Source organism: Hyla sarda, chromosome 5, assembly GCF_029499605.1.
Source record: "Hyla sarda isolate aHylSar1 chromosome 5, aHylSar1.hap1, whole genome shotgun sequence".
In the NCBI taxonomy this organism is placed as follows: domain Eukaryota; kingdom Metazoa; phylum Chordata; class Amphibia; order Anura; family Hylidae; genus Hyla; species Hyla sarda.
This window is the reverse complement of record NC_079193.1, coordinates 19446940-19474729: the sequence shown is the minus strand read 5'-3', so window position 1 is coordinate 19474729 and position 27790 is coordinate 19446940. Positions and strand designations below refer to the sequence as shown.

The window sequence follows — 27790 nt, the reverse complement described above, 5'->3', positions numbered from 1 at the left end:
TCCATGAAGAGGCATGGGGCATGTCCCTCTCTTCTCCTCACTGTGATGACTCCTCCCCCTCACTCTGCTCTGACTCAGAAGGCCTGGAGCAAGCACAGCAGCTCTGGACCTGCCTGCAGCCCTGTCAATCACTCATGGTGTCCATGACGTGTCTGTGACCACTGGAAACTGCAGGACTAGTATGTGTCACAGGAGGCAGGGGGACACCTAGTGGCCATTTTTTTGACTGGCTTTTTCAGTAAGAAATACTGAAAATTGTCTGATGAAAGCAAGAGCAAAACATAATGTTTTGCTCTTGCTTATCTTGCATATCTAAAGTTATCGTATCTGATAGTGCCCATTTAAACTCATCAGGATCCAGATCTTTTGCACCATCCATATGGGGGTGCCAGAATTTGGCACAAAACATGAATCAATAAACTCTTCCTGTCAAGTTTGAGCAGCTCTGATACCTGGATGGAGGTTTTGACAGTAGGGCTTATCTAAGCATTGTGACTGACCAACTTGAGGGAACCGGTCAGCACCAACGACAAGGGTCATATAGTCACAAATTGGTTTCAGGAAAAAGACAAAAAAAAAAAAATCTTTCTAATGTACTTAGTTTTAAAAAAATTACGTTTTCTATGTTTTGTGCTTAAAAAAGCTGCCACTAGGTGTCTCCCTACTTGTCCAGACCACATTTCCCTCATCTTATGCACAGACTTTGGACTCCTGCTGTTTGGCAGAAGTCCAAAATCAGGAAATGCTGAGGGGTGTGTGTGCAGCCTTAGCTAATCATAGCTCATCTCACACTGAACTGCTCTGGGCTGTGTGTAGCAGAGTGAGGGAGGTAGTTCTCCCCTGTATGGCTTCAGATGATGTCACGCCTGCTGGGGAACGCCCCTTCCCAGTCTGTGAATCTGACTGAGACTGAGCAGAAAATACAAAGCAATATTAAGGTAGAAAACTAAAAAATAATAAAAATAAAGGCAGGGGGTGGTTTATCATGATGGGGACAGTGAACTGGGAGGATTATAAAATTTAAGATTAAGAGGTACTCTTTAAAACGTTAGGCATTAATTGGGTTTTAATGTATGTATACAGAACCACGACACCTACATATAGTACAACGTTATCTGCAAAAAAGATTCATACGGCAAAAACCAAAAACTGTTCACCTCGAAAGTCTAGCGGGATGTAAAAAGTCCAATAAATGTGTATTAAGCAAATGGCTTTCCGTGGAATAGATGGAGCCTGGAAGCTGCCAGTTATATTTGTTGTTGGGCATGACGGTCCATATTTGGAGCCATACATGAAGTGTGTATCTGCTCCTGTCGACCACATACAGTTATTTGTCTCATTTCGATCAAAGACTCGTGAGTTTTTAAAGCCAGCTTTACGACACATTTACATCACACATGAAACAAGTTAAAAAGTTAAGTCAACTAAAGACTGAAAGAAATCTGCATATCAAAGACCAATGTTCTCCAAGTGGCAGCATAAAAGAAACCTTCATGTCACAATGGTTCTGTAAAGTTAATGAGACCTGTATGGAAACGGCAGACTGGCTGACAGGCCACCATTTTCATACATGAATTTTTGTTATATGTCTTTTGTAATAGTTACTATGGTAACCACAATTTGATGCCACATGGCAGTATTACTACTTTTTTATCTTCCCCAGTAGACTTGTCCGTAGTATTGTGAGCCGGTTTTATTAGTGGGTGTTCAGGGGTTTAATAGAATTGAGAATTAACACCTTTGTTGTCGATGGACATCTGTTTTTCTCTTGACCAATGTTTCATCTTTATGGTGTCTATATATTTTCAAATTTTTTTGGGTCGTGCCACAATTAAATGGGGTACTCCACTGCTAGACATCTTATCCCTATCCAAAGGAAGAACTAAGATGTCTGATCATGGGGTCCCACTGCTGGGGCCCCGCCATCTCCAGCAGTACCCTGCATTCTAAACAAACCAAGGGTTCCTGCAGCAGAGGTCGTGACTTCATGTCTATGCCCCTAGTCATGCCACACCCCCTCCATTCAGATCTATGGGAGGGGGCGTGTCGGCCAGCATGCCCCCTCTCATAGATATGAACGGAGGGGGCGTGGTGTGACATCACGAGGTGGCGTGGCCGCAAAATGATCAGAACGCTGTAGCACTAGAGTACCCCTTTAATACTTTCCCCCAGTACAGCGCTTGACTATTTTTGGCAGTTCTATAGACAATTAATGCAACAGCATCCGGAACATAAACCTTCAGGAGACCAATTTCCAAGATGGTAATACATCTTATCAACAAAAGATGCCATGTTCTCCACTTAGTGGGTTTTATCATTTCTCTGTTCTCCTGCTCCCTCCTAAAATCATAATTCACACAGGAGAACTGCTAAAAGTTAAGAGCTCACTGAGAGATTAGGTTACAGCTGCCCAGAGAAGTCTATGGAGGATGGAGCAGCTGCAGAGTGACACAGAGTAACTCTAGTGTGCTATCTCACCCCCATTGCTGGATTTGCAGTTTACACTGCTCAGTACTACTTTATAATATCCTCCATGCTGCTGCTGCTTAGGGTGTGCTAAAGAGGTATAGTGGAGCAGGAGCCCCTCTTCTGTGTATGGTAGATGACATAGAAGCTGTGGTTAGCATTGATCGCAGTGTCTAAGGAGTTAAATGACCAGGATCAGAGTTGTCGCCAATCCTAGGGATTAGATTGAGGTGTTAGGACCCCTCCCCCCCCCATTAGTGGCACGGGCACAGCTCCATCTGAGTTGGTTGGTTCATGAGCATAAACTCGGATTTCTAGAATTCCTTTCATATAAACGGGACAGTTGCAGAAATTTTCACACCAAATTTGCCACACGTGAATTCACCCTCATAATTTTGTTGTCCAACAGCTGCCAGGTGAACAGAGGGACATCTCCTTTTCAAGTTCAAGCACAAATGTTTGGAACAATAGAACTGACTCCTATTATGCATTGTTATCTAATTTATTAGGATTAGTCATACCTGCAGAAACAAATGAAACAAAAAGGCAAAGTGTTGTTATTAATGGTGAACACCGGCGCAATAAAATGAATTATTCATAGCTGCGCATTAGAAAGTTATATAACATTGTAATGTGCAGCAGTCAGAATCCTACCCTTTATCGGGCATCTTTGCGTCCTGGCCGGAAGTTCAGAGTCCTTCTCTGCAATGACTGGCATCTTCCATAGAAAGTGAAGCGCGGCCATGTTATCGACGCCACATCACAGTTATAGTCACCATCTGCAGCAACCCCCCCGACCGATTCCACACCGCCGTTCTCCGGAATAAACCAAACTGAGCTTGCTAATCCTTCCTTAATTGGCTTGCCACAACTCACGTGATCCTCCCTGTCCTGACCAATCACCTTCCTAACAGCGCACATGCGCACTCCTCTCGGCTTGGCTTCCCTATGCTGATAGCTCTCATCCTATCAGCTTCCGCAACCGGCGCACGCTGCAGTAAGGAATTTTTGGGTGGTTGGATGGGCGGGTGGTGGAGGAGGCAGGCAAGTCCAGGTTTACTGGGATGTGTTAGGGGCATGAATTGGTACACATGGGCAGGACAGTGAGCAGAGGAATAGATGCAGTGGATGCTAGGAATTAGGCAGCGCGTGCTGGGTGGAAGGAGGAAGCAGAGGAGAATCCAGGCCTGGGGCTCTCCAGGGGCCATTGCAAGATAGCAATTGCATTGAAAGGGACCTTCAGGCGAAGATAAACTCAAGTAAATGTGTTTGGAATTATTTTTAATTTTTGGTGATTTTGGCGCTGGATATCTCCTTTAAGCCCTTGTTATAACGCGTTCTATCAAGCTGCTTGTTCATGTTTATTGGGTTTTATAGCAATGGCCTGAATGAATATTTGACCCATGCACAGGCTCCTTTAGTTGGAAGACAAGGTGAACTGCTGAACATAAGGGGTGTACCTGTCAGAATAATATCCTCTCTGTGTGCAACTCAGCCACAAAAGTCCTCTTGACACATCTTGCTGGGAATATTGGGACCTTTTAGGACTCCCTCTGTTTGCTCAGGTTGTTTAGAGTCCTCAGTGTCTTTCCCCTGATTTGACAAGTTGAGTTTATTATAGATATCCTAAAGAAACAGTTTTGTTAACACACTATGTAATGACTCTTAGCCAGTTGTTTAACTTGTATAGATGAATTAAAGAGAAAAATTTAGCCAGGGAAAAGACCTGCAGGAGCCGAAAGAAGTGGCGCCTGTTGGGATCTGGAACAAGATGATGAGGCATTTGGAGACAGGTAGAAGAGGATGCTCTAGTCGGAAGGCCGGAAGAAGATGCGCCATTTGGGAGGCTGGAAGAGGAAGGGATGTGCCGGTCGGGGGGGGATATTGTTGGAACACTGGGTGGAGCCGGAAGGATGAGATGCACCAGTTGGGAGGCCAGGAGGAAGAAGAAGATGGCGTACCAAGAAGAAGGTCCCGAAGGTGATGCGCTAGTTGGTGGGGGGGGGGGGGGGGGGGGGGGATGGACTAGGTGGGAGGAAGAAAAAGATGTGCCAGTTGGGGAGCCTGAAGAAGACTATGCACCAGTTGTGGGGCTGGTAGAAAGATGGGCCAGTCATGGGGGAGGAAGAAGACTATATGCCAGTCATGGGTCTAGGAAGTGGAGATGTGCCAGTCAGGGGGGGCGGGGGCACCTTAAGAAGATGAGCCGGTCAGGGGGTAAGATTTTGCCCGCTAGCTCAGCTTTGATTGCATATTACACAGATTAAAACTTTTTCAGTTTTCTTGTTCCCTTTAAACTGTATAAACCTCACATCTTGGGTTATGTAAAGATTAGAAATATATTTATTTTTACACTTAAAAGGCACAAAGTATGTAAGTCGGGGGGCGTTAGACATGGGTAATTGTCTTTATGGGTTCGGCTTTACTTTGCTAAGAACTTTGTGTAGGAAACCTTTGAAAGCAGCCTCTGCCGTACATGTATAATTCAATCCAGCCAGTGTCAATCCGGGGAGAGATGTGTCACATTGAATAGAACAACAATAGGGCAATTTCCTTAGCAGTATACAAAAGTGATCTTCCCACACAAAATTCAATAAAAACCTCAGCAATTGTGCCTTAAGTACAGCGCTCATGTAAATAAGATCCGCTAATTGTCCTTACTCTGCGACTTCCAGATAAAGGTTTTACTTAGGAATATGTAAGAAAGTCCTGTGGTGTGCGTTCATACATCATACATCTATCTATCTGTGTGTGTGTGTGTGTATGTATATATATAATATATATATATATATATATATATATATATATATATATATATATATATAATATATAATATATATATATATAAATATACTTTTTTTTTTTTTCCTAAATTCTAACCGAAACATCAGAAAAAAATAAATAAATAAAAATATATATACCATCCATGTGAGTGTATCAACATCTTACATACTGTAATACACAGAATATTTTGTTCACCAGTTAGAGATCTCCAGCAAAAAATTACGGGATAGACCCGGCTCTCAGTGAGGAGTACAGCTCTTGGGCATCATCGGCGCTGCTATAGAAATAAATGGAGCGCATGCTGTCTAGCGGTAGACCACACGCGCTTCTCACTGAAAGCACCGAGGCGGTCGACACTCTCCCTGCGATCCACAGGATAGGGGGAAAGTTTATTTTTCGTCGTACTCCATTAAGGCAGTGTTTTCCAACCATTGCGCCTCCAGCTGTTGAAAATCTACAACTCCCAGCATACCGGGACAGCCAAAGGCTCTGTCCTCACGGTGGAATTTTCCAGCAGAATTCCACGGAACAAATCTGTTCGGAAATTGAGTCCCATTGATTTAAGTGGGATTCTGCAGCACCGCACATACGACCAAATGTTTCCCCCACGGAAATCTTGATTTCGGTATCCGCAGAAACAATGAGTGTGTTCATTCCTTCTGCGGATTCCTCTTAAAAATGCATTGCCGTCCATGGAAATGGTGCATTTCTGTATGGTCCCAGCGCCGGTTTGAAAATTTGAATATCGTTCAAAAGTTAATTTCTTTCAGTAATTCAACTAAAAAGGTGAAACTAATATATATGAGACACATGCAAAGCAAGATGGTTCAAGCCGTGATTTGTCATATTTGTGATGATTATGGTTACAGCTTATGAAAACCCCAAATCCACAATATATGATATAGGGAGCTATGTCGTCTGCTGGTGTTGGAGTGCTCCAGTGGAAAACACACACACACACACACACACACACACACACACACACACACACACACACACACACATACATATATATATAATTTGTAAATTACTTCTATTAAAAAAATCTTAATCCTTCCAGTACTTATTAGTTGTTGAATACTACAGAGGAAATTCTTTGCTTTTTGGAACACAGTGCTCTCTGCTGACATCTCTGTCCATTTTAGGAACTGTCCAGAGCAGCATATGTTTGCTATGGGGATTTTCTCCTACTGTGGACAGTTCTTAAAATGGGCAGAGATGTCAGCAGAGAGCACTGTGCTCGTGATTCAGCAGAGAGCTCTGTGTTCCAAAAAGAAAAGAATTTCCTCTGTAGTATTCAGCAGCTAATAAGTACTGGAAGGATTAAGATTTTTTAATAGAAGTAATTTACAAATCTGTTTGTTTTTCCATCGGAAAATTTTAATTCTTCGAGTACTTATTCCCTGCTGTATATTAAAGAGGAAGTAGAGTTGTTCTTTTCTGTCTGACCACAGTGCTCTCTGCTGCCATCTCTGTCCGTATCAGGAACAGTCCAGAGTAGGAGCAAATCCCCATAGCAAAGCTCTCCTGCTCTGGACAGTTCCTGACATGGACAGAGGTGTCAGCAGAGAGCACTGTGGTCAGACTGGAAAGAATTCCAGAAAGAAATACAACGTCCTCTGGAGCATACAGCAGCTGATAAGTACTGGAAGGATTAAGATTTTTAAATAGAAGTAATTTACAAATATGTTCAACTTTCTGGCACCAGTTGATTTAACAAAAAAAAAATAGTTTTTCACCAGAGTACCCCTTTAAGTCCAGGGTCAACGCATCCGTCTACCAGGAGATTTTGGGGCACTACATGCTTCCTTCCGCAGACAAGTTGCATTACTGAAATAAATGAACTTTTGCACGATATTCTAATTTTTCGAGTTTCCCCTGCAGTTGTCTACCTACTTCAGCCCACAGATCCAGGATTGATTTTTATAAATTTTTTCTCTATTTCCGCAGAGGATGTAAAGCAAGTCTTTGGCCAGACCACCATCCACCAGCATATACCATTCAACTGGAACTGTGAATTCATCCAGCTGCACTTCGGCAAGGAACACAAGCGTCTCCTGCCCTATGCTGAATTTACCCAGTTTTTGCTGGTAAGTACTAAAGATGGGCTTGACTGTATATACCTGCCATTGCAGAAGGATCGCTGGGATATTCTGCTCTATGGGGGTCTGACTATTTGGGTAGGCGGCTACAGTCGGACCCCCATAGAACAACATCTCATGCGTAGAATGCATCCCCCATTTTTCTGTAACAATAGGCATTATTTAACCCCTTTCTGCACTGTGATAGTACAGCACTGAGGGCAAGTAGTTCCCACACCACTGTGTAGGGGGATACCCATCCGCAGAAGGTGTCTGCTGTAACTCGCATCCCACCTATCCCCTATACACACAACTTCCCACAATTTGAGTATAGGATTCACCGACCCACACCATTTAATTTCTATGGCAATGATTCTCAACCAGGTTGCCTCCAGCTGTTGCAAAACAACAACTCCCAGCATGCCCGGTCAGCCGATGGCTGTCCGGGCATGCTGGGAGTTGTAGTTTTGCAACAGCTTGACGTACCCTGGTTGTGAAATACCGGTCTGTGGGACTGCTAAATATAGCCAAAGCGCTGAGCTTGTCTATTTTAGGCAGTCCTATAGAGAGTCAATGGAACAGTAATGTGCATACTAAAGCACCACTCATTCAGTCCTGTTTTTGAGAGCATAGGAGACTCCCTGTGATCGTACACTTATTCTGTAGATAAGGAATAAGTGTTAATGGGGGCACTATCCCTTTACCCCGTCAGATGCTGACCTCAGCACCTAAGTGGTTTAACAGAGATTGGGCATATTCCCCCTCCCATGATGCTATCCTGAGGTGGTGATGGCATTCAAGGGCCTGATATTGACAACCAGGTCTGCCATGTGCTAGAGCCTATTGGGCCCATACGAAGTCAGAAAATGAGAGGCCTCCTCATTGTAACACTGACTGGTATAGTACACTCCCATAAAATGTGTTGTGATGTGTCATTGAAGTGATAAAAAAAGATTGCAGGGTCGATTCCCATAGTGTGAGTGAAATAAAAAATAAGTGTACCTGTCAACAAAAACTTTTTATATAATGTAGCCCTCTAGCCCTGCTTGTCCTCGGTGTACAGAGCCCTTGCTTGTCCTCGGTGTACAGAGCCCTTGCTTGTCCTCGGTGTACAGAGCCCTTGCTTGTCCTCGGTGTACAGAGCCCTTGCTTGTCCTCGGTGTACAGAGCCCTTGCTTGTCCTCGGTGTACAGAGCCCTTGCTTGTCCTCGGTGTACAGAGCCCTTGCTTGTCCTCGGTGTACAGAGCCCTTGCTTGTCCTCGGTGTACAGAGCCCTGCTTGTCCTCGGTGTACAGAGCCCTTGCTTGTCCTCGGTGTACAGAGCCCTTGCTTGTCCTCGGTGTACAGAGCCCTTGCTTGTCCTCGGTGTACAGAGCCCTTGCTTGTCCTCGGTGTACAGAGCCCTTGCTTGTCCTCGGTGTACAGAGCCCTTGCTTGTCCTCGGTGTACAGAGCCCTTGCTTGTCCTCGGTGTACAGAGCCCTGGCTTGTCCTCGGTGTACAGAGCCCTGGCTTGTCCTCGGTGTACAGAGCCCTGGCTTGTCCTCGGTGTACAGAGCCCTGGCTTGTCCTCGGTGTACAGAGCCCTGGCTTGTCCTCTGTGTACAGAGCCCTTGCTTGTCCTCTGTGTACAGAGCCCTTGCTTGTCCTCTGTGTACAGAGCCCTTGCTTGTCCTCTGTGTACAGAGCCCTTGCTTGTCCTCTGTGTACAGAGCCCTTGCTTGTCCTCGGTGTACAGAGCCCTTGCTTGTCCTCGGTGTACAGAGCCCTTGCTTGTCCTCGGTGTACAGAGCCCTTGCTTGTCCTCGGTGTACAGAGCCCTTGCTTGTCCTCGGTGTACAGAGCCCTGCTTGTTCTCGGTGTACAGAGCCCTTGCTGGTCCTCGGTGTACAGAGCCCTTGCTGGTCCTCGGTGTACAGAGCCCTTGCTTGTCCTCGGTGTACAGAGCCCTTGCTTGTCCTCGGTGTACAGAGCCCTTGCTTGTCCTCGGTGTACAGAGCCCTTGCTGGTCCTCGGTGTACAGAGCCCTTGCTGGTCCTCGGTGTACAGAGCCCTTGCTGGTCCTCGGTGTACAGAGCCCTTGCTGGTCCTCGGTGTACAGAGCCCTTGCTGGTCCTCGGTGTACAGAGCCCTTGCTGGTCCTCGGTGTACAGAGCCCTTGCTGGTCCTCTGTGTACAGAGCCCTTGCTGGTCCTCTGTGTACAGAGCCCTTGCTGGTCCTCTGTGTACAGAGCCCTTGCTGGTCCTCTGTGTACAGAGCCCTTGCTGGTCCTCTGTGTACAGAGCCCTTGCTGGTCCTCTGTGTACAGAGCCCTTGCTGGTCCTCTGTGTACAGAGCCCTTGCTGGTCCTCGGTGTACAGAGCCCTTGCTGGTCCTCGGTGTACAGAGCCCTTGCTGGTCCTCGGTGTACAGAGCCCTTGCTGGTCCTCGGTGTACAGAGCCCTTGCTGGTCCTCGGTGTACACAGGGATCTGTTTGGACCCAGCGGTGTCAGTTGTGCTCCGACCCGTTTAGAGTCTGTTCGGCACAAACAGAAAGAGCAGAACGGACCTTGAACAGATCGGAGCACATCGGCCTTGTGAACTTGGCCCTAGACTACTTTATTCCTCATAGGGCTGCAGCAACTTAGACAAGGGACCCGCCACTAAGGGTGGACCCTTTAAAGTTAACCCTTTAGACACTGTGAGATCTCTTATTTATTGTCCTCATGTCTTGGCCTTCAGATAAGTTTTATCCACACAGTTATCGCTTGTCTGGGCACTAATGGTGTAATCATAGAATATTATGTTTAGCTTGCTCCTGCTGGAATTTTTCACATGTATACTACTGTTTTTGTTAAATTAACATGAGTAACAATTCTACACATAATTGGAAATTAAAGGGGTACTCCACTGCTCAGCGTTTGGAACAAACCGTTCCAAACGCTGTAGCCGACACCCGGAGCTCATGACTTCATAGCCTCGCCTCGCTCCGCCCCCTCAATGCAAGTCTATGGGAGGGGGTGTGACGACGGTCACGCCCCCTCCCATAGGCTTGCATTTAGGGGGCGGGGGTGTGACGTCATGAGGGGCTATGACATCACGAGTCCCCAGCTCCAGCGTTCGGAACAGTTTGTTCCAAACGCTGAGCAGCGGAGTACCCCTTTAAATAAATTTAACACACAAAATAAAGGTGAACAAAAATCATTCACCTACACCCACAATAATAAATGTTCCACTCTCTATGTTTTCCATAATGGTGCTTTTGAAATAAAAATCAACCAATGAAAAAAACTTCAATGGAAAAATAAAGTTTAAGATTTTCAGAATATAAAGATTTAGGAAAAAAAAAAGAATTAATAAACTAAAAGGAGAAAAAATAATTTATTGCTCGTATGGAGAATACGGTCTTATTTGTTGGTTTCCCTCTGTTTCACAACTTCCTGGTATCCGACAAGGATGAATGGATTCCGCAGGCTTCTTCAACATTGTGTCCAGTATATGGAGCCCCCCTTCCTCCAGTCCCAGGCCAGGAATCTGGAGTTCTGTACATGAGTTATGTTCTTGTTACAATGTCTAGACCTTGGGCTGTGGGGCAGCTTGGAACCAAGTGTACACCGAGACGCTTGTTTAACTTCACTTTCTTTTCATGTCGCCCTTAACCTGGACCAGATGGGGAGGACGCCAATGCATTTTATGTTCTCCTTCCGTACGATGTCCCGTCAGCTGGAAAGCTTAAAAGCCACCACTAGCTAGGAGCCGACGTGCGTTGCATCAGCTGCACTAACGTTTCCTCCTTGCGGCATGCTGCGGTCAGAACTCCCGAGGAGGAAGCTTAAACATGCCATTTCCTGAAAGATGGGCAGCCACATGAAAGCCGCAGAAATGAGCAGGTCTATTAATCTGAAGACTTCAATGGCTGACCCCCCACCCCCATCTCTTTTAAGATCTTTAAGTTATGTATCAGACCTTCGACAGATATATCAGATATAGTAAAATGGTGGTTTCCAAAATTTGGCCCTAAAGATTCTACAAAAGTTCAACTCCCTACAACGAGCAAGCCTGAGAGAGAGAGAGAACTAGCGAGCCTGAGAGAGAGAGAGAACTAGCGAGCCTGAGAGAGAGAGAGAACTAGCGAGCCTGAGAGAGAGAGAGAACTAGCGAGCCTGAGAGAGAGAGAGAACTAGCGAGCCTGAGAGAGAGAGAGAACTAGCGAGCCTGAGAGAGAGAGAGAACTAGCGAGCCTGAGAGAGAGAGAGAACTAGCGAGCCTGAGAGAGAGAGAGAACTAGCGAGCCTGAGAGAGAGAGAGAACTAGCGAGCCTGAGAGAGAGAGAGAACTAGCGAGCCTGAGAGAGAGAGAGAACTAGCGAGCCTGAGAGAGAGAGAGAACTAGCGAGCCTGAGAGAGAGAGAGAACTAGCGAGCCTGAGAGAGAGAGAACTAGCGAGCCTGAGAGAGAGAGAGAACTAGCGAGCCTGAGAGAGAGAGAGAACTAGCGAGCCTGAGAGAGAGAGAGAACTAGCGAGCCTGAGAGAGAGAGAGAACTAGCGAGCCTGAGAGAGAGAGAGAACTAGCGAGCCTGAGAGAGAGAGAGAGAACTAGCGAGCCTGAGAGAGAGAGAGAGAACTAGCGAGCCTGAGAGAGAGAGAGAACTAGCGAGCCTGAGAGAGAGAGAGAGAACTAGCGAGCCTGAGAGAGAGAGAGAACTAGCGAGCCTGAGAGAGAGAGAGAACTAGCGAGCCTGAGAGAGAGAGAGAACTAGCGAGCCTGAGAGAGAGAGAGAACTAGCGAGCCTGAGAGAGAGAGAACTAGCGAGCCTGAGAGAGAGAGAACTAGCGAGCCTGAGAGAGAGAGAACTAGCGAGCCTGAGAGAGAGAGAACTAGCGAGCCTGAGAGAGAGAGAACTAGCGAGCCTGAGAGAGAGAGAACTAGCGAGCCTGAGAGAGAGAACTAGCGAGCCTGAGAGAGAGAGAAGCGAGCGAGCCTGAGAGAGAGAGAACTAGCGAGCCTGAGAGAGAGAGAGAACTAGCGAGCCTGAGAGAGAGAGAACTAGCGAGCCTGAGAGAGAGAGAGAACTAGCGAGCCTGAGAGAGAGAGAGAACTAGCGAGCCTGAGAGAGAGAGAGAACTAGCGAGCCTGAGAGAGAGAGAACTAGCGAGCCTGAGAGAGAGAGAACTAGCGAGCCTGAGAGAGAGAGAACTAGCGAGCCTGAGAGAGAGAGAACTAGCGAGCCTGAGAGAGAGAGAACTAGCGAGCCTGAGAGAGAGAGAACTAGCGAGCCTGAGAGAGAGAGAACTAGCGAGCCTGAGAGAGAGAGAACTAGCGAGCCTGAGAGAGAGAGAACTAGCGAGCCTGAGAGAGAGAGAACTAGCGAGCCTGAGAGAGAGAGAACTAGCGAGCCTGAGAGAGAGAACTAGCGAGCCTGAGAGAGAGAGAAGCGAGCGAGCCTGAGAGAGAGAGAGAACTAGCGAGCCTGAGAGAGAGAGAGAACTAGCGAGCCTGAGAGAGAGAGAGAACTAGCGAGCCTGAGAGAGAGAGAGAACTAGCGAGCCTGAGAGAGAGAGAGAACTAGCGAGCCTGAGAGAGAGAGAGAACTAGCGAGCCTGAGAGAGAGAGAGAACTAGCGAGCCTGAGAGAGAGAGAACTAGCGAGCCTGAGAGAGAGAGAACTAGCGAGCCTGAGAGAGAGAGAACTAGCGAGCCTGAGAGAGAGAGAACTAGCGAGCCTGAGAGAGAGAACTAGCGAGCCTGAGAGAGAGAGAACTAGCGAGCCTGAGAGAGAGAGAACTAGCGAGCCTGAGAGAGAGAGAACTAGCGAGCCTGAGAGAGAGAGAACTAGCGAGCCTGAGAGAGAGAGAACTAGCGAGCCTGAGAGAGAGAGAACTAGCGAGCCTGAGAGAGAGAGAACTAGCGAGCCTGAGAGAGAGAACTAGCGAGCCTGAGAGAGAGAACTAGCGAGCCTGAGAGAGAGAACTAGCGAGCCTGAGAGAGAGAACTAGCGAGCCTGAGAGAGAGAACTAGCGAGCCTGAGAGAGAGAACTAGCGAGCCTGAGAGAGAGAACTAGCGAGCCTGAGAGAGAGAGAACTAGCGAGCCTGAGAGAGAGAGAACTAGCGAGCCTGAGAGAGAGAGAGAACTAGCGAGCCTGAGAGAGAGAGAGAACTAGCGAGCCTGAGAGAGAGAACTAGCGAGCCTGAGAGAGAGAGAAGCGAGCGAGCCTGAGAGAGAGAGAGAAGCGAGCGAGCCTGAGAGAGAGAGAGAAGCGAGCGAGCCTGAGAGAGAGAGAGAAGCGAGCGAGCCTGAGAGAGAGAGAGAAGCGAGCGAGCCTGAGAGAGAGAGAGAAGCGAGTGAGCCTGAGAGAAAACGAGTGAGCCTGAGAGAGGGAGAGAGAAACGAGCGAGCCTGAGAGAGTGAGAGAGAGGGAGCGAGCCTGAGAGAGTGAGAGAGAGGGAGCGAGCCTGGGAGAGAGGGAGCGAGCCTGGGAGAGAGGGAGCGAGCCTGGGAGAGAGGGAGCGAGCCTGGGAGAGAGAGAGAGAGAAGGAGCGAGCCTGAGAGAGAGGGAGAGAAGGAGCGAGCCTGAGAGAGAGGGAGAGAAGGAGCGAGAGGGAGAGAAGGAGCGAGCCTGAGAGAGAGGGAGAGAAGGAGCGAGCCTGAGAAAAAGGGCATGAGTGAGCCAGAAAAAGAGAGAGAATGAGAAAGCAAGAGATTCACAAAGGACTACTGGGGTCACTACTTTTTGGAGTAGTGCTGGTTATTGGGCCAGCACTCTAAGAACTAAATCTGATTGATTGTTGCTGTGTCCCCCTGAACCCTCATGGAATAGAGAACGCTACATGTACCCTGATGGCTGCATAGAACAGCATGGCAGCTGCGTACAGGTAACTTCCTGTCATTCTGGTGCACACTATTCATGTTGCACGCTAAATAATCAGAATTACAACTGCCCCTTCCTTGGCTTTTTTGCCCCCAGATTTATAAAATCTGTTCACAACCCAGTCAATGTAGTGTTTCCCAACAAGCGTGTCCCCTGCTGTTGCAAAACTACAACTCCCAGCATGCCCGGACAGCCAATGGCTGTCTGGGCAGGCTGGGAGTTGTAGTTTCACAACAGCTGGGGGTTGACAGTTTGGAGACTGTTGTTTGATTACAGCATCTTTATTATCTAGAATGTTTGGATCCAACCACAAGAACTCCCACTGATCATAAATATAAAGGGACAGAAGCACCTTGACCATCTTCGCTGTGTGGCGCCACTGTTGTAGGAGTGGCACTCTGCAAGAAAAAAAAATCTGGAATTGTTTGTAATAAATCCAAATGTCACTAGAGGGCAGAACTGGGCTTCACCTATAGCAGTCACCTTTCCTGGGTAAGTGTCTTTCCTAAGTGTGGCTCCCACGACTGATATACCCCCAGGACTTATAGTAGGGTAACATTCTATGACAAGAATAGCATTTCTATAGATATATATTAATAGGATCCAGAGACAATGGTTCGACCACAGAACTAACAAATAATGATCATAGTCAGGAAAAAATTCGAAACAAAAATGTATAAAAACTGACCCTATCTATCCCTAATTTTTTCCTGAACACTAAACCGAATACCAGACATACCACTAAAATCGTCACAGTTCCTGAAGATATCCCTATTATAACCCTGATCTGCACAGTAACCAAGCCGGTATCAGGACCCACAGACAAGAGCAACACTGAAGAGAAACTGAATCATGCAACAAGGAAGTGGGATTAAAATACTACAATAGAACAAGGCTTGAAAATATACACAAGGAATTCTGTAAACAAATGCACAGAGCCCAAACTATAATCTGCACAATACTGCAAAAGACAAGGATATTTGAAGAGAGGCTAACCAATCAGAAACTCTAAACTAGCTATGAGCCAAGCATTCATGACCGGCTGATCCAGAGTAATAGAACAGTGATATAGTTGCCTCTAAAAGGATATTAGACAAGAGAAGTCAGGACAGCAGGATGGTGTGTACTATTGGTAGAAGTGGTGCTCCTCCCATAGGGCACTGTGGCTACCATATTCTAACAATTTGTAAGGATTCCAGACGTTAACAGGTGATGGTGTAATCTATGGCTATAATGTCACTTGCTTTGGGAAAAACTTTTAACTACAGTTAAAAAAGCTTTAATGTGGAGTGAAGTGAGAAGTTCAAGCTGCCGTTTCGAAGGATTTTTAAATATCTGGTTATATTACACTGATAAGGTGATGTTAGTACTCTCACTGCTGTTATTTGGCTCCTGAGAGCCCCCTTCTATGGTACGCAGCTACTTATTCTCTCTATTTCAGGGTAGGACAATAGCTGAGCTGTTTTCCAGCAGAACACGCACAGGCACTTACTCCCTTAGTTGCCTAGCCAATCACAACATTCGGTCCTTACTGCTGTGTCATGAATGTGCTTGTGAAAGTGCACTGAACAGGCTGACTGTCCTATAAATGGCATCTGGAGGGGAGATTGGGCTACTGATACACTGGGTTTGCAAGGTTCTGTGTGAGCAGAAATGTAAAACCTCAGCAATCAAGGGGTTACACAGGCTGCTGCTGAGACGCTAAATGGAGGGGAAGTACACTGCAGCACTGTGGACGTACAGCAGTAGGTACACCGGTATTTACACCACTGCTCTGTTATATGGGTTGTCAGAGATGAGAGGAAGGCCTTGATTTACCTTTATGGATCATCTTCAGCAGGCAGACTGGCTCAGCTCGCAGGTACACATCCCAGGCTTTCTCCTGCGCAGAGCAGATGCTAATCCCTCCCCCCACTTCCTGCGGTTTGTCCTGATCTAGCTGTTACTACAGACAGATGTCCCCTGACAGCAGGCAGTGGACTGCAGATTGCAAAGAAGGGAGACCCCTAGTGGCCAAGACTTATTTTTAGTTAATAAAGCAATTAACAAATATATTAGGAATCACACAGGGAATGGTGTTTGGAAAAACGGTGACCATTTAACTACAGCATGCCCGTACAACATTAGCTAAAGGCACACTGGTTGGATAACGCTGCCCTATTGGTTTCTCCCATAGGTTTTTTTTTCTTTGGTGTGCTGGAGGATGACGGAAGAGGAAAAAACCCCTGTGGAAGAAACCTCTAGGGCAGTGTTATCCAACCTGTGTGCCTCCAGCTGTTGCAAAACTACAACTCCCAGCATGCACGGACAGCCTTCGGCTGTCCGTGCATGCTGGGAGTTGTAGTCTTGCAACTGCTGGAGGCACACCAGTTGGATAACCCTGCCCTAGAGGTTTGAACTCTTGCAGAAACAACCTTATTAATGTATACGAAACTGATTTACCGCAACATATCTCCCCATATGTGTTTATGTCCGCATCTATACAGTATCAGGACAAGATATGAGCTGATGTGTTCAGTTCAGTCGCATGGGGGACTGCGATGTTTTGTGACCCCTTTTGTGCTCTATAATTGTAGGAAATACAACTGGAGCATGCCAGACAAGCGTTCGTACAGCGTGACACAGACCACACCGGAACAATCAACGCCATGGACTTCAGGGACATCATGGTGACCATCCGTCCGCATGTCTTGACGCCATTCGTGGAGCAGTGCCTGGTGGCTGTAAGTAAACGCTTTTAGACTTTATTAATATCACTCTATGGACTGATACACCCCCCCCCCCCCAATGCACATAAACAGTTGGTTTGGCCAATTGTTCATATGTTCTGAGTGGACCGGTGTAATGAAGAAAACTGTGTCCCTGTAGCAGAATGTGACCCTCTGCACAGGGACAATCTTTTCTTCTTTACAGCGGGCTCCCTCTCACTCCTTAATCCTGACCCCCCCCCCCCCCCCCCTTAGTCCTGACCCCCCCCCCCTTAATCCTGACCCCCCCCCCCCTAATCTTCACCATGTGCACATAGCCTTACACAGTAAACCCTATTGATATAAATACACAGTGTAATGCTTAAAGGGGTACTCCAGCATTTTGAAAATTTTGTTCAGAACGCTCTGAACCGGAGGCCAGGATCATGATGTCATGGCTGCGCCCCCTTGTCATGTCACGCCCCCTTTATTCATGTCTATAGGACATGAATGGAGGGGGCATAGCGTGATGCCACAAGGTTGTGTGGCCGTAACTTCACGACCACTGCCACAAGAACCCTGTATTTGTTTAGAACGCAGAGTGCTGCGGGAAATCGTGGAGGGCCCCAGCAGCATGACCGCCGCAATCAGACATCTCATCCACTCTCCTTTGGACAGGGGATAAGATGTCTATCAGCGGAGTACCCCTTTAATGGGGTACTCTGGTATTAAGCACATTTTTTTTTTAATCAACTGGTGCCAGAAAGTTACAGATTTGTAAAATTACTTCTATTAAAAAAATCTTAACCCTTCCTGTACTTATGAGCTGCTGTATGCTCCACAGGAAGTTCTTTTCTTTTTGAATTTCCTTTCAGTCTGACCACAGTGCTCTCTGCTGACACCTCTGTCCGTGTCAGGAACTGTCCAGAGTAGGAGACAATCCCCATAGCAAACCTCTCCTACACTGCACAGTTCCTGACACGGACAGAGGTGTCAGCAGAGAGCACTGTGGTCAGACGGAAAGGAAATTCAAAAAGAAAAGAACTTCCTGTGGAGCATACAGCAGCTGATAAGTACTGGAAGATTTTTTTTACCATATTTTTCCATTCTGGCACTAGTTGATTTAAAAACTTTTTTTTTTAACCGGATTCCTCCAAATTTCTTCTGTGGCAGTGCTGCAGGGAAGCTGAACACTTACTGCTCAGCTTCCTGGCTGATCACAGCTGATCACGGATGGGTCGCAGCAGGAGGACACTTTGTGATCATCTCACATGACCCTCTTAATATGTAGCGATTGTCCTAGTGAAGAACCCCGTTTAATTCAAGAAATTGTCCTATTTGAACAACTTTTTAACCTCCGCCATCTATCCGTACCGATAGCGAAGTATGTTATAATATATATAACATCGTTTTCTTTTAATGCGCAAAAATAATCCCTGTGCCGTCCCTATCCCCGTGGTGCTGGGTTCTGTTTTCTTGCTTCCTCCTTGGCACGTTACGTTGCGATATTTTCACATTCATTACCTGAAATAGTCTTGTAAAATACTTCTGACCCCAGCAATACTGAAACCTTAGCCTTGTAAATCAGCGCGGGCCGAGCGGTGTAACCCGCCGCCATGTGCATTTGTTTAGGTTCTCGGCTCAGGCTTGTTCAGAGTTTATTAGCAGGAGAAATGTATTTTGTGTGACAGCTCGCATTGTCGTGTGCGTAAATCTTTTTGCTCGCTCTTATGTACGGCTAACCGTCTCTTCCGCCTCTCCCCGTGTTTCCTCGCAGGCGGCTGGAGGCACCATATCTCACCAGGTCAGCTTCTCCTACTTCAATGGATTTAATTCCTTGCTGAACAACATGGAGCTTATTAGGAAGATCTACAGTACCTTGGCCGGCAACAGGAAAGACATAGAGGTCACCAAAGGTCAGTGCTTGTCATGTGGTCACATTTAAAAATGTAAAACAAAAAAAAAAATTTTGATAAACCTCAGAATCAGTACAGGATAAGTAATATAATGTATGTACACAGTGACCTCACCAGCAGAATAGTGAGTACAGCTCTGGGGTATAATACAGGATATAACTCAGGATCAGTACAGGATAAGTAATGTAATGTATGTACACAGTGACCTCACCAGCAGAATAGTGAGTGCCACTCTGGAGTATAATACAGGATATAACTCAGGATCAGTACAGGATAAGTAATGTAATGTATGTACACAGTGACCTCACCAGCAGAATAGTGAGTGCAGCTCTGGAGTATAATACAGGATATAACTCAGGATCAGTACAGGATAAGTAATGTAATGTATGTACACAGTGACCCCACCAGCAGAACAGGGAGTACAGCTCTGGAGTATAATACAGGATATAACTCAGGATCAGTACAGGATAAATAATGTAATGTATGTACACAGTGACCCCACCAGCAGAATAGTGAGTACAGCTCTGGAGTATAATACAGGATATAACTCAGGATCAGTACAGGATAAGTAATGTATGTACAGAGTGACATCACCAGCAGAATAGTGAGTACAGCTCTGGAGTATAATACAGGATATAACTCAGGATCAGTACAGGATAAGTAATGTAATGTATGTACACAGTGACCTCACCAGCAGAATAGTGAGTACAGCTCTGGAGTATAATACAGGATATATCTCAGGATCAGTACAGGATAAGTAATGTAATGTATGTACACAGTGACCTCACCAGCAGAATAGTGAGTACAGCTCTGGAGCATAATACAGGATATAAATCTAGATTTTCCTAGCTTGTGACGGAAAATATTAGTTATATGAAGACAGGAGGCGAGTATCTTATGCATTAATCTTCCTTTATTAATGCCCATAGCAGAAATTCAAAACTCTTTTAATGAATTTTTACTAAAAAACTTTTAAAGAACCACTTAAAACTACAACTCCCAGCAGTCCATAGGGTGTATTGACCAATCCCTTGCCGGGATGCTTGGTATATAAGGGACTGCTTCCATTGTCTCCTCCTCTTTCTTGATGCGAAACTGTAGCCGCAACTTGAACCTGGAATCACGATAGAACCCAAACCGATTCCATAGGACCTCGAATCACCGGGCCGAAACCATGTCCCAACGGGGACACCATAACGAGTAGGAAAAAATTCCGGAACACCTCAGCCTCCGACATGTAGGATGCCGTCTTCAGTAGCCTGGGAAGAAAAGGAATACCATGACAGGGTTGGGTTGGGTGGGAAGATACTCGCCTCCTGTCTTCATATAACTAATATTTTCCGTCACAAGCTAGGAAAATCTAGATTTATATATCAGACAGGAGGCTCATATCTTATGCAAGTTCAAAGCTAGACATAAGAATGATATAAATACATGACAGACAAATTACAGAATTGACATAGATATGTGTTCCTCCGGTCTAAAATAAAAGTGACGGAAGGTGTTCTCTGAAGACCAATCCGCTGCCATCAATAGATCTGCCAGGGAACCTCCCGCGGTGACCACTTTAGTAGCCATCGCACCTCTGGTCGAGTGGGCCCCGAACAGGGAAACGTCAATCCCTGCCATATCCATAGCAGACCGTACCCACCGTGCTAGAGTGGCTGAAGCCACCGGTTGGTGAGGACGCACGTAAGAGATGAGGAGTTGGGAGGATTCCGAGGAACGTAGCAAAGCAGTCTGAGACTCATATGACTGAAGACAGCGGACCACACACAAGCGTGGATGTGTGGGAAAAGAAGGATAGAAAACAGAATGAAGTCCGGTTTTTGTCCTACGTACGACAGAGAATTTAACTCCTAATGGCGAGAATTGTCGCCTGGAGATGTCTAAAGCCCGAACGTCCGATACACGCTTGATGGAGATCAAGCATAGAAGCACCGTAAGCTTGAAGGACAGCAATTTTAGAGAAAGTGCGTCATTGTCCTCCCATGCCGAGAACATGGATAGGACTTTAGATACGTCCCAGGTGGCTTGATACTTGGGGCGAGGAGGACGTTTAAATTTAACGCCTCTCAGGAGGCGACATACCAAAGGGTGTTTGCCTACTGGTAGAGAATCCACTGGAGTGTGATAAGCAGAGATTGCAGATCGGTACACATTGATAGAACTATAAGATTTTCCGGATTCAAAAGAATCCGCCAAATAGTTGGCCACTACAGACACAGGTGCCTGAACGGGATCAACTTGCCGTTGATCACACCAACGTACCCAGAGTCTCCAGGCTGATCGATATGCCGATCTAGTCCCGGGGGCCCAGGCCAAGGCAAGGAGGTCCCTAGCTGATCTTGAAAGGTCTTTATCTGTGTCTGGCACCCCGAAACCAACCATGCGAGGAGATGCAGGGTGTGGTCTGTGATCAGAGGATGAAGATCCCCTGTCGGATTGGACAGGAGATGAGGGAGCTGAGGGAGCAATCTGGGAAAATCCACAGTCATCCCCAGAAGAAGGGGAAACCATGGCTGTGTCGGCCACCAGGGAGTGATCACCACCACCAACGCCCTCAGGTTCGTTATATGTAGAAGCACCCTGAGGATCATTGAGAACGGTGGGAATGCATAGTGCGTCCCCCGGGGCCATATGTGGCGGACGGCGTCTACCGCGTATGCTTCTGGATCCGGCCTCCAGCTGTAAAAGCGGGGTAGTTGATGATTGAGTCGGGAGGCGAACAGGTCCATAGAGAGTGGACCCCACAGGCGGCAAATGGACTGAAAGACTGATCGGTCCAGCCGCCAATCGCTGGAATCTGTCAAGTAGCGTGAGTTCCAGTCCGCCACCATGTTGGAAGCCCCCGGAATGTATTCCGCTATCGGCACAATGCTGCGGGCAAGGCAAAAATGCCAAAGCTCCCTCGCGAGGTCTGCAAGTATTCTGGACCTGGGACCCCCCAATCGATTGACATATTGGACCGCAGACATATTGTCCATGCGCAACAATACACAGCAATTGGATGCCCGAGGTAGAAGGCTCCTGATGGCAAAAAATGCTGCCAGAAGCTCCAGCGCATTGATGTGCAGCAGAGACTCCTCTGCGGACCATGTCCCTCCTGTTGAAGAGAGACCGCATCGAGCACCCCAACCGTGACGACTCGCATCCGACTCCAAAATGAAGTCTGGAGTGGGACTGAAGATGGTCTTGCCGTTCCATTCGACGGCATGACGCAACCACCACCGAAGTTCCACTACGGCTTCCGGACATAGGGGAACTTCGTCCGCGTAACAAAGCCCTTGTCGCAAATGTAGTGACTTGAGCCTTTGAAGGGCCCGATAATGGAGAGGGGCGGGAAATATGGCCTGTATGGAGGCTGATAAAAGTCCGACCAGGCGAGCTAGCACACGTAACGACACTCGTCGTTTGTGTAACACGGCCCTGATTTCCTTGCGGATGGTAGTCAGCTTGGTTTTGGGTAATTTGAGGACAGCATGATCGGTGTCCACCAAGAATCCCAAAAATTCCATCTCCCGAGCTGGGACGAGAACTGACTTCTCGTGATTGATGATGAATCCTAAGTGTTGTAACAATTGAACCGTCCAGCCGGCATGTTCCTCCGCTTGAGGTTTGGAACGAGCCATGATGAGCAGGTCGTCTAGATATATAATCAATCTCACTCCCCTGCTCCTTAGGGCTGCCACCACCGGTTTCAGAAGTTTGGTGAAACGCCATGGGGCGGACGAGAGACCGAAGGGTAGGCAAGTAAATTGCCACATTCTGGTTCTCCACAGGAAACGTAGGAAGTGTTGGGAGGCCTGATGTATGGGAACCGTGAGATAGGCGTCTTTCAGATCTACCTTTACCAACCAGTCTCCTGGTTGTAGAAGGTCCCGCAGAAAGTGGGTGCCTTCCATCTTGAAATGTCGATAAACGACATGTTGGTTGAGATTTCGCAAGTTTATGACAGGGCGATAACCTCCCCCTTTCTTTTTGACTAGGAAGAGGTTGCTGAGGAACCCCGGGGAAAGGGGGTCCACCTCCATCACCGCTTGTTTGGACAGAAGGTCCTGCAATTCGTTGTCTATAAGAGCAACGTTTAGTTCGGAGAACCGGATGGGATGTGGAATTAAAGTCAAGTCTGGTTGGGAACAGAATTCTATTTGATACCCTGCCACTGTCCGGAGTATCCATGCGTCTGCAGTAATTGCTGACCATGCGTGGATAAAATGTTGCAGTCTGCCCCCTACGGGAATGGGAAAAGAACTCAGGTGTGTTGTACTCACCGGTAGTATGTCTGGAGCAGGGGTAACCTCTTCCTCCACGTCCTCTCCAAGGACCTCCGCGGGGTGGGAAAAAGGGTGATGATTGTGCGACTGGCACAGGGTAGGGTTGTGGAGCCTGGTTGTACTGAGGAGCTGGAGCTCTGTTGTACGGCCTAGTAGTGTAGTTGCGGCCGGCAGATCGGCTCCTGCTTCTGCCGGCCGTTGTGAAAACCTTAGCCGAACCCGATTTCTTAAGGGATGTTTGGGCTTTGTCAAGGCTGGTATACAGCCCGACCATCTTGTTGATATCCTTGATAAGGGTATCTCCGAAGAGAAGGCCCTCGGCAGCGGGTCCGGGCTCAGTCTCCGCTAAGTGAGATTGATCGTCGACGTTCAGTCGCACAAGTGGTGTTTGCACACCCGAGCAGACATACTGCTCTTTGGGCCCAACCTCTAAGTTGCAGCAGATCGATCGGTTGATCAGTTGCCGCCGCCTGTTCCGATAGATTGAGAATCATGGTGACAGGGCCGAAGAGGTCCAAGATTCGATCCTGGATGGTCCTAAAGGACCTCTCGATACCCTTCTTGGAATATTTTCCATGTTTAGTGAGGTATCTTAAGAGTATGGGGTCAATTTCGGGCGTAAGCACCACCTTCTTGGGAATGCATGGTCGGGGGCATTCCGCCTTTAACTTGTTGCGGTTAGCCTTATCCACCGACCTGCGAGCCCAATGTTCTATATATTGGGACACTTCAGGGGTGGGAGCCCAGTCTCCAGAGCGCGGGTGGGTAATAGCCTCTGGGTCAAAGAAAGGCTCTCCACGAGAGTCTAACACAATGTCACCCTGGGGTACAGGGTTAGCGTCCTCAGGGATCGCCATATGCCCACTATCCTCTATTGCACTGTCAGACTCATTGGCATCAGCCACTTCGGATTCTGCGGAGGATTCTTCATCTGTAGAATTTACAAATGAATCCGGTTTGGTCCGTCTAGCGGATCGTTGCCCCTGCTTGCGCAACTCCCCGGGGCCAGGGGTCTATTAGAGTCTGGAGGCAAAGTGGGTCGGCAGGCCGGGTCGGGAACTGCCTGGTGCATAAAATTTACTTCCCCTGCCGGGGAGTCAGATACCATGATGGTATGATTGCGTTTCTGAGACGCTTTACCTTTTTATAGGGTGGTTCGCCACTGCATGAGGGTTTCTGAGAGGTATGTGCAGGATGCTGCAAACTTTTGGGAGGCAGGACAGAGGACATCGCTGCTTGCACTGATTTGTTTATCAGATCTTGGATCTGGGCAGCAGTCAGGTAAAGGGGTGCATCCAAGGTAGGATCCTCTCCCCTGGGGGAACTAGTAGTCTTGTCATCTGCCATAATGTTAACCAGTATGGGGTATATGAATGTACCCAGGGGCTGTAGCAGTTAATGTCTACAAAGGGCTCTATAGAGGTAAGCTGGGGACAGTAAGGGGTAAGAGGGAATAAATTCCCAGTAAATACCGACAGTATACAGCAAAAACTAGTCCAGGCTCCGTCCCTCACGCCGTTCTCACTGAACTGGAGATTGCGATGCAGGGAGGAGCGTTGAAAATCGCAGAGCGGCGTAATCTCGCGAGATTACCGCTCACTGTGTACAGATAGGACGAGCTAGCTGACTAAGACACGCCTACCTCCCCTCCGCGCGGAGCGAGCGCGAAAAGGAGGAAAGAAGAAGAGGAAAAGTAAACAAAATGGTGCCGAAGATGGCGCTGAAGAAGAAATGAGTTGAAACTTGTGACAGGCGCCGCACAGGGACGGCGTGTGCCGTTGACAGGGGAAAAACCCGGAGCGGGGTATAAAGGGCGCAGCAATATTAACCCCTTAAGGACACATGACGTACTGGAACGTCATGTGTCCACTCCCGATCTATAACGCGGGGCCACGGCGTGGCCCCGCGTCATAGCGGGTCGGGCCCGGCCTCTAACAACGGCCGGGACCCGTGGCTAATAGCGCGCGGCATTGATCGCTGTGCCGCGCGCTATTAACCCTTTAGACGCGGCGTTCAAAGTTGAACGCCGCGTCTAAAGTGAAACCGAAAGCATCCCGGCTAGCTCAGTGGGCTGTTCGGGATAGCCGCGGTGAAATCGCGGCATCCCGAACAGCTGACAGGACAGCGGGAGGGCCCCTTCCTGCCTCCTCGCTGTCCGATCGCCGAATGACTGCTCAGTGCCTGAGATCCAGGCATGAGCAGTCATCCGGCAGAATCGTTGATCACTGGTTTCTTATGAGAAACCAGTGATCAATGTAAAAGATCAGTGTGTGCAGTGTTATAGGTCCCTATGGGACCTATAACACTGCAAAAAAAAAAGTGAAAAAAAAAAGTGAATAAAGATCATTTAACTCCTCCCCTATTAAAAGTTTGAATCACCCCCCTTTTCCAATAAAAAAAAAAACACAGTGTAAATAAAAATAAAAATAAACATATGTGGTATCACCGCGTGCGGAAATGTCCGAATTATAAAAATATATCATTAATTAAACCGCTCGGTCAATGGCGTGCGCGCAAAAAAATTCCAAAGTCCAAAATAGTGCATTTTTGGTCACTTTTTATATCATTTAAAAATGAATAAAAAGTGATCAATAAGTCCTATCAATGCAAAAATGGTACCGTTAAAAACTTCAGATCACGGCGCAAAAAATGAGCCCTCATACCGCCCCATACAGGGAAAAATAAAAAAGTTATAGGGGTCAGAAGATGACAATTTTAAACGTATTAATTTTCCTGCATGTAGTTATGATTTTTTCCAGAAGTCCGACAAAATCAAACCTATAAAAGTAGGGTATCATTTTAATCGTATGGACCTACAGAATACATATCAGGTGTCATTTTTACCGAAAAATGTACTACGTAGAAACGGAAGCCCCCAAAAGTTACAAAACAGCGTTTTTTTTTTTCAATTTTGTCGCACAATGATTTTTTTTCCCGCTTCACCATAGATTTTTGGGCAAAATGACTGACGTCATTACAAAGTAGAATTGGTGGCGCAAAAAATAAGCCATCATATGGATTTTTAGGTGTAAATTTGAAAGAGTTATGATTTTTTAAAGGCAAGGAGCAAAAAACGAAAATGCAAAAACGGAAAAACCTCCGGTCCTTAAGGGGTTAAAGTCAGAGTATAGAACAATAGATTGTATAATCGAAAATATAATAGAATAGAATGGAAATAGAATAGAATGGAAACACAGGGCAACAGGGAGGACTGTATTATAGAATACAGACCTATACCTGAAATGCCCAGACAGTAAAACAACAGTGATAATACTTATCTGAAGTTCTGCTATGAGCAGAAAGAAAGAGGAGGAGACAATGGAAGCAGTCCCTTATATACCAAGCATCCCGGCCAGGGATTGGTCAATACACCCTATGGACTGCTGGGAGTTGTAGTTTTAAGTGGTTCTTTAAAAGTTTTTTAGTAAAAATTCATTAAGAGTTTTGAATTTCTGCTATGGGCATTAATAAAGGAAGATTAATGCATAAGATATGAGCCTCCTGTCTGATATATAACTCAGGATCAGTACAGGATAAGTAATGTAATGTATGTACAGAGTGACATCACCAGCAGAATAGTGAGTACAGCTCTGGAGTATAATACAGGATATTATCAGGATCAGTACAGGATAAGTAATGTAATGTATGTACACCAGCAGAATAGTGAGTACAGCTCTGGAGTATAATACAGGATATTATCAGGATCAGTACAGGATAAGTAATGTAATGTATGTACACAATGGCCCTGATTTACAATTTTAAACCTGACATGTTTCGTTGGGTTGTGCGCCAGATTCTGGCGCATTGCGTCAGTAATTCTGTCTGCACCAGAATTGAAAAAAAAACCTGACTAACTTTCTATTTTACTGTGGAAACCCGCAAAAAAGGGGCGTGGCTGTTGTGAAAAAGGGCGTGTCATTGACATTTTCACCTAAACCCAACATACTTACTAAGGGTATGTTCACACGTGCGGATTTTAAACGTATTTTTACGCTGCAGATCGCCGGTGAAGGCCCCGCTCTATGCTGGCTTTACATGTGCCTGCTCGTAGTGGCAATACGCCGCTGCCAACAGGCACCCTTCCATGTGCGAGTCGCAGTATACTCGCACATCGCGGGAGCTCTCTGCCTAGCTCAGAGCAGGGAGAGCGGCCGCGGTGTGCGAGGTACGCCGTGCACATCGCTGCAGGTGTGTCTGCTGGTAGCGGCGTATTGCTGCTACCAGCAGGCACATGTAAAGCCACCACAGAGCAGGCCTTCACCGGCGGATCCGCAGCTAAATACGCTCCGAAAATCCACGCGTGTGAACGTACCCTAAGGTTTCCATAGAACATGTGGTGAAAACCCTACAGATCAGAGTGTTAAAAATAAATAAATAAATAAAAAAAATAAAAAATCTGCTAAATATAGGCAAAGCTTAGTAAATACCGTGGAAAAAAAAATTTGTAGGGAATTAAAACCCAAAAAGAAAACTGTTCTCCACCCTTAATAAATGCGGGACAATGACTCCACCTGCAGAATAGTGAGTACAGCTCTGTAATATATACGTTTTATGCATAATAAGTAATACGCTTTTATGTATAAAGTTAGTCCACTTTTGTGTGGGTTTTATTTATTTATGAATTGGTTAATGATCTCCAAGGTGTCCCCGATATGTAGGAGTTGGTACCTACCAAAAGGGCTCCAAGTAAGGACAACCAGGGACAAGGACGTGTGTAGATAATGAAGG

General features: G+C 46.8%; 1 protein-coding gene across 1 annotated transcript in view; it reads left to right on the top strand.

The window, feature by feature from the left end:
- Window positions 1–27790, top strand: part of SLC25A13 (solute carrier family 25 member 13) — a 116892-nt gene that overhangs the window by 14324 nt on the left and 74778 nt on the right. The window contains exons 4-6 of the mRNA XM_056518940.1: window positions 7201–7340; window positions 16759–16905; window positions 18647–18785. Of these exons, the coding sequence (XP_056374915.1) occupies window positions 7201–7340; window positions 16759–16905; window positions 18647–18785 (426 nt within the window). The remainder of the gene's footprint in view (window positions 1–7200; window positions 7341–16758; window positions 16906–18646; window positions 18786–27790) is intronic.